At 45.9% G+C, this 6,784-nt stretch overlaps 3 protein-coding genes across 3 annotated transcripts; all 3 read right to left on the bottom strand.

Moving 5' to 3' along the window:
- Positions 1–463: 463 nt before the first annotated feature.
- Positions 464–2,273, bottom strand: CCR75_007026 (uncharacterized protein; the record flags this gene model as incomplete). Its single annotated transcript, XM_067965090.1, has 2 exons — positions 464–1,793; positions 1,950–2,273. The coding sequence occupies 2 exons, from the start codon at positions 2,271–2,273 to the stop codon at positions 996–998; spliced, it is 1,122 nt and encodes a 373-aa protein (XP_067819528.1). The 3' UTR covers positions 464–995.
- Positions 2,274–2,293: 20 nt separating this feature from the next.
- On the bottom strand, positions 2,294–3,149 carry CCR75_007025 (uncharacterized protein; the record flags this gene model as incomplete). Its single annotated transcript, XM_067965089.1, has 3 exons — positions 2,294–2,802; positions 2,838–2,921; positions 2,966–3,149. The coding sequence occupies 3 exons, from the start codon at positions 3,147–3,149 to the stop codon at positions 2,294–2,296; spliced, it is 777 nt and encodes a 258-aa protein (XP_067819527.1).
- A 20-nt stretch (positions 3,150–3,169) lies between these two features.
- CCR75_007024 (uncharacterized protein) lies at positions 3,170–4,116 on the bottom strand (the record flags this gene model as incomplete). The annotated part of the gene is made up of 2 exons (XM_067965088.1): positions 3,170–3,713; positions 3,746–4,116. 2 exons carry the CDS (start codon positions 4,114–4,116, stop codon positions 3,170–3,172), a joined length of 915 nt encoding a protein of 304 aa, XP_067819526.1.
- Positions 4,117–6,784: the final 2,668 nt, after the last annotated feature.

Genomic DNA, 6,784 nt, shown 5'->3' with positions numbered 1-6,784 from the left:
CGGAGAACCTTGGCACGTCGATTGTCTCACTCAATCCAGATACACGCGCTTGAATCTTCTTTCGTGCACGCTCGACATTAAAAAGCGACTCGAAATACTTTAATTGCGTATACAACGCACTGTCGGGATACTCGAGCGTAATCGGTGCGCGGCATCCCGCCGCGGAGCAAATGTTGCCATTCCCACGTAGCGATTGTTTCTGTGTCCGTGTCTTACACGTCACGTCCGTACAAATCGTCCACGCTTCGTAGTATTTCTTCGTGGCTTGACGCGTTGCAAGATGAAGTCGATTGGAAAGAATCGCTTCAAAATCATCACCACGATTCCCGTTAATGCCTTCTTGATCAAACCCCCAGAAATCCGCCTTGCATACAGGACAAAACAGGCCACTCGACAGTACCATGCCATCCTTCTCGTAAGAATAAAAGACCCCCGGAAAAGCACTTGATATCTTACATTGATCACACGTGATTTCCAAAGGCACGCACTGTTGAAAGCGATCGGTATCGTTCTGAAGGACACTTGGAATTGCGTCGTTTGGATCCTTTTCGTCTCCAAAAGGACTCGTCGCATGCGAGAATCTCGTCGTATCGAGACCCAAACAGTGCGCTAATTGAGGACTCGATGTTCCTTCGATATGCGCACACAAACGATTAACAGGTGGATGAATCTGGGACTCGAGATACCACTCAATATCGATACTTAGCTTTCCATTCGCACGTTGGACTTCGTCAGGGTCGTAAGCTCGACGTTTACTACTTGGTTCTTCTTCCTTGCAAAGCACGTAAGGAATATGAGTGCCTGCCCCCACGGGTTTTCCCATACTACGTAGAGCAAGCGCGACTTGCACGTGATACTGTTTGGCGCGATCCGGGTACTGTTCTGGTTGTTTATTTTAACTCTTTGTAATGACATATTGTTCCAATGGCTCTATATTTGAACGCATACGCTCGGCCACTTGTTCAAGATGTTCATGAATACTTTCCACCACTTCTTCACGGGAATTTCCCGACAAATAAAATCAAGATTCGCATTTCCCACGGCTTTGAAAGGACACACCAATCCCGACGTACAAGATCCAATCCCTTGACTTCCTTTTCAAACAAAGGTTCACACTGTGGTTGTTCTTTCAATACCAAGGCCGCGTATTTCTTCTTATTTAACAACAACAGACGCTTGAAAATAGCATCCACTTCCAGCTCCAAGAGCTTAAAATGCTTGTTACACTGCGTTTGAATGTCACTACCAATGCGCTTGGCTTCGTCAAGATTCTCCGTGCGTGAATCCACCATAATCGAGTCCGTATCCCCGTAAATTACATCGTAGCCACACTCGTGCTCGGCGACTTCCTTGGCGCGTTGCAAAGTCTGTCGCCCCGTGGAGGTAATCAACGCAGCAATGGGTTTGGCGTAGAGCCGCGAATATCGAAAGCCTAAGCATCCGTACATGGAATTGGCCGTCAATTTAATCGCTCTCTGACGCACATCCAATAAAGCAGCTTTCTCAACGTTGCCAGCTTGCAATTCAATTTGCAATTGTTGCTTTACTTGCTTTCGAGAGTCCAATAATCGTTTGATTACAGCCGGTAAGATGCCAGGTTTACTTGCACTACTTGGTAATGAAGGAATCTTCGAGTCATCACTGAACGCAGCACCTTCAAAAGTCGCATCTTTGCCGTTAAGAGCCTCTTTGTCTTCAATCGCAGAGATTGTCGTTTTCTTTCGTTTCAAAGAACCTCCAGTGGCGTCTTTCGTGATTTGTCGCTCGACGGTCGTAAAACAAATATTATACTCCTATTCATGTCAATCACAATACCAAAACGTCAGTTGTTCCCAAGTCCTTTCGACACTCAAGCATTCCATAACGTACTCGAATAATCGACGGATACAAACTCATGAAATCGAGCAACACGACAAAGTTGTCGTAAGACCTTTTTTCGGTGCAAAGACCATGCCACCAGCATACGACGCTTCTCGTTTTGTACTCGACTTGTCCGCTTCGTGACGCGTTTTATACTTTTCAGGTACAATAAACTTGTGTTTCGAATGCGTAAATTCATGAAGCAAGAGGTACTCAATTTGCTCCGCACGTTTGTTTCCTTCAAGCGTGCGGGTCCACAAGTACCCACATAAATTAGCAAGCTGTTTTGATAACGGTACGATCTCAAGTTTGTGCATTAAATGAAGCACAAACATCGCATCGTCGAGGGTATGGCGCAAGAACTTGACAAACAACTCGGGACCATTAAGAAGAAGCTGTGGAATTTCCGTCATTTCAATATTTAATCGCTGTTTCAATAACATTCGCTCGACCAAATACGACAGTGTGTAGTTTGGGATCCCAAGAGCTCTTTGGACGACACATAAGTATCACAGAACAAACGTCCATTGACCATATCGTCCATACGATACTCATTCCAACCTACTCCTTCATTAGAAGGATGAAGACGTCCACGACGAAGTCGCGTGAGCTTGGACCATACGCCTCCGAGTTTAAAATGATCGATTCGAGAGAGTAATACTTCCAAGACGTATTTGTGTAAATTATGACCAACAATCACGTCGGGATCTTCCATTTGAACACGCGTTAGAAAGTAGCTAAGCATCACGCGTTCATTCATCTCCAGACGCAGACGCTCCGTGTGAATGCCACGTGCGCCATTGTCTTTTTTCAGACCAAAACGATCATCTCGTTGAACTGCCGTGACATACGTCGATGGAAAGGTAGTATTGGCTTCGAATGGACGAACAGTTGTAAAGTGCGAAAGAGAATGGCGTGTTTGCTTGGATCCTTTGCCACTTCCTTCAGCACTGGCAGGAAGCGTCAGATGTGAGCACCTGCAGCTTGAGGTTTGGCTACAATGAAATACGTTGTGCCAAAATGGAAGCGGTGCATCGTTTCAACTTCCAGTCCGGTCTGATCTAATAAAGCCACGATGTCTCGGTTCCAGTGGCANGCTCCGCACGTTTGTTTCCTTCAAGCGTGCGGGTCCACAAGTACCCACATAAATTAGCAAGCTGTTTTGATAACGGTACGATCTCAAGTTTGTGCATTAAATGAAGCACAAACATCGCATCGTCGAGGGTATGGCGCAAGAACTTGACAAACAACTCGGGACCACTAAGAAGAAGCTGTGGAATTTCCGTCATTTCAATATTTAATCGCTGTTTCAATAACATTCGCTCGACCAAATACGACAGTGTGTAGTTTGGGATCCCAAGAGCTCTTTGGACGACACATAAGTATCACAAAACAAACGTCCATTGACCATATCGTCCATACGATACTCATTCCAGCCTACTCCTTCATTAGAAGGATGGAGACGTCCACGACGAAGTCGCGTGAGCTTATACCATACGCCTCCGAGTTTAAAATGATCGATTCGAGGGAGTAATACTTCCAAGACGTATTTGTGTAAATTATGACCAACAATCACGTCGGGATCTTCCATTTGAACACGCGTTAGAAAGTAGCTAAGCATCACGCGTTCATTCATCTCCAGACGCAGACGCTCCGTGTGAATGCCACGTGCGCCATTGTCGTTTTTCAGACCAAAACGATCATCTCGTTGAACTGCCGTGACATACGTCGATGGAAAGGTAGTATTGGCTTCGAATGGACGAACAGTTGTAAAGTGCGAAAGAGAATGGCGTGTTTGCTTGGATCCTTTGCCACTTCCTTCAGCACTGGCAGGAAGCGTCAGATGTGAGCACCTGCAGCTTGAGGTTTGGCTACAATGAAATACGTTGTGCCAAAATGGAAGCGGTGCATCGTTTCAACTTCCAGTCCGGTCTGATCTGATAAAGCCACGATGCATCGGTTCCAGTGGCATCCCCACTTCTGAGCGTGAAGATTTGCAAATTTGTCTAAGATACCGGAGAGCCACGCAAAGCTACTTTGTCCATGTTCCAGCAGCAAGATGCGACCACTTGTTTTCTTGCACACGCGTTGCATCTCCTTTAAAGCGCGCACGGGGTCATCCATACTGCAAAGACCAAACGTATCCACGACTGTGTCAAACTGGTCGTCATTAAAGACCAGATTTTCAGCACTCATGACCTGAAGGTCGCAGCTGGCCAACCGCTGCTGCTGAGAAATTGAGGCTTGATTCAGCATTTCACGGCTAAAGTCTATTAACGTCGCATGCGACGTTGGCGAGTAATATGCCAAATTGCGACCCGTTCCAGCTGCTACCTCCAAAATGTGGCCTTGAGCCTTTCGAAGCAGAAAACGTCGCATGAGCGAGATCCCCGTGAGTCGTTCGTCCCAGTCGATTTCCTTGTCGTACTTTGCTGCGTTCGTGTCAAATATCTTCCGCCGCCTGGCGTCATCTACGGTCGCCGTAGCCCCATCAACTTGTCGTTTTCTAGGATCGTAGAGCACCACGTATGTAGTAAAGGCTACTCCAGCGTACAATGCAGCGCCGCTTAGCAACACGCCTGGTCGACGCCACACCGTAGCCATTTTGATAGTCAAAAGATTTTTGACCAGTCATCGATCGGAACGACTGAATAAAAACACACACTAATATGTCTCATTTTTATTTTAATTCTTAGGAATGTTAGATCTCTCATCGCAACTCTCGGCGTCACGCGATATTGCAAATGTCCCCGTATTGGACGAAGGAGCTTTTTGCTTGGGAAAGTACCACGACGGCAGTGTGCTAAAGTTTCGTGGAGTCATTCGAGACGTGCAAGATCCAGAGTTCGTCGTTCTAGACGACACAGCGGTCGCATTGACTGATGATGAGGCGGTGCGCAAACAATTGGTCGAGCGTGTGCCGCTTCTTGTCACACTTTTCCCCCACGCGAGTGACTGGACCCATATTGCGTACCGTGCCCATATACCCACGCAAAGTGATGGTAACCAATGTGAAGAGAATGCATGTTTTGCAACTTCGAAGAGAAGTGAGCGCTCTATGGAGGACCAGCTGAATTGCGATTTGCAGCAGGAAAAGAACGACGTGCATGGCAAAAGATCAAAGGCTGAAAACACGCTGAAAAAGGAGCAAAATCAAGCGTTTTTACTGCCCGAAGCTGTCCATATTTACGTCTACGACGGCCAGCACAAAAACATTTCGTTGGACGCATTCAAGGTGAATGAAGCGTTTGAATTCGTCGGCATCTTAGATTTAATGATACCTGGCCCACACTCTCAAAACGACAATCTTGCAGATAATTTTAATCTCAACCAGCTCGAGGAATTGCAGCTATCAGATTGTATTAATAACATGCACCGAAACGACCGATCCGGGGTCGTTCTCCACTGCTGCCATGTCAGCAGTCTCCAAATTTTACACCACGTGCGTCCTCACAAATCGGTGGCATTTTATCAACAAATTGGAGAGAGCAATACTTCACTTACGACATTTTGCCAGCTTGAATGGAATCGGCTTGGCTACAACATGGACATTCTGGCAATGCGGTTGCAACTTGTGGAATATTTGGCTCAAACAGTTGGTGGCGATACACTGACGGCTGAGTATTTGCTCTTAGTGTTGCTGTCACACGTGTATGCTCGGGCTGATTTATCGACCCCACTTGGAAATTTGTCACTCAATTTATTCCTAACGATGTCTTCGATCCGAGTGCAAACGGCTGATTTTGTGAATACAATGCACATGACGTTAAGCTCGTTGATGCCGATGGTTGGGCGCGTGGATTTAACAATAAACACGTTAAACACAACCACGTTTGTGCCGTATAAAGATTACGAGTGCGATGTGCTTCGTAGTGGGGTCTTGCAAGTGGCAAATGGCACGACGCTGCTTGTGAATGAAACGGGATTATCAACAGGGCAATTAAACGAGCAAGGGGTCAAAAATATAGGCGCTTTGCAGTCGCTAATGGACAAGATGGTATTGCCGTATGATTTTCAATACTATAGCAAGGATTTTCCTCAAGATGTGGCCGTCATTACTCTGTCAGAAGGCAAGAGTATCGTGCCTGCGATTGTTTCGTTGCCTGTTGTTGGGACCGGTAATTGTACGACTTTTAAAAGACCTACTGAAGAGTTGTTGGAATGCTTTCGCTTGTTTTTGTGCGTGTTGCGTTCGTTTAACGTCACGATTGGCAATGAAGAAGCTGAGATGGCTGAAAAGCATTATGTTAAGTGTCGTAAGTCCAAACAAAACGTCTCGGTAAGCTTTAAGAGAACTTGTCTCGTTCTGATTTAATTCTAATGCATTTCCGATGCAATCTAGATTGACGACCTTCACCGGTGGCTGCGACTTGCTCGTCTCGTCGCCCTCAGTCGTGGCGAAGGGCACATTTCAAGTAATTCATGGGATGCAATGCTGCAATTGGAAATTCAACGACTTTCTCGCTTACCTATTAACAAGGCGACATGAAGGTGAAAATGCTCGTTTGCAAATGGCTCTTTTGCCTGTTTTGCAATGGGCAAACCCGTTATGAACGATTCGAAAGTCTGGTTCTGTGAAGTTTAAAATCGTGAGCTCACAAAGGCATAACGATGCTTTGAGTTGAGCTTATCTTGCGCGATAAAAAGTATTATTGCTGTGAAGCGGATGTGCATGGACTGTAAATAGTAATAAGGATGCAAGTCGCATGCTTTATACACGATGTTTTCTGTCTGCTTGCATCGGAGAATGACGTCGAAGCATATTGCCGTTTTTTGTCGCCGCCTTTGTGCTTCTCGATGCTCTTCGTAGTTTTAATGCGTTTTAGGTGGGCATACAATTTTGATGTCAAAGGAGGCGATGATGAAATTCTCACTTGTAAATTGTATGGCTTTAATTGATTGGTCAAGTTTAGTTTTGGCGCTC

Source organism: Bremia lactucae, linkage group LG9 (assembly GCF_004359215.1).
Source record: "Bremia lactucae strain SF5 linkage group LG9, whole genome shotgun sequence".
NCBI lineage: Eukaryota > Oomycota > Peronosporomycetes > Peronosporales > Peronosporaceae > Bremia > Bremia lactucae.
The sequence above is the reverse complement of the archived record's forward strand: the minus strand, read 5'-3'. Positions and strand labels throughout refer to the sequence as shown.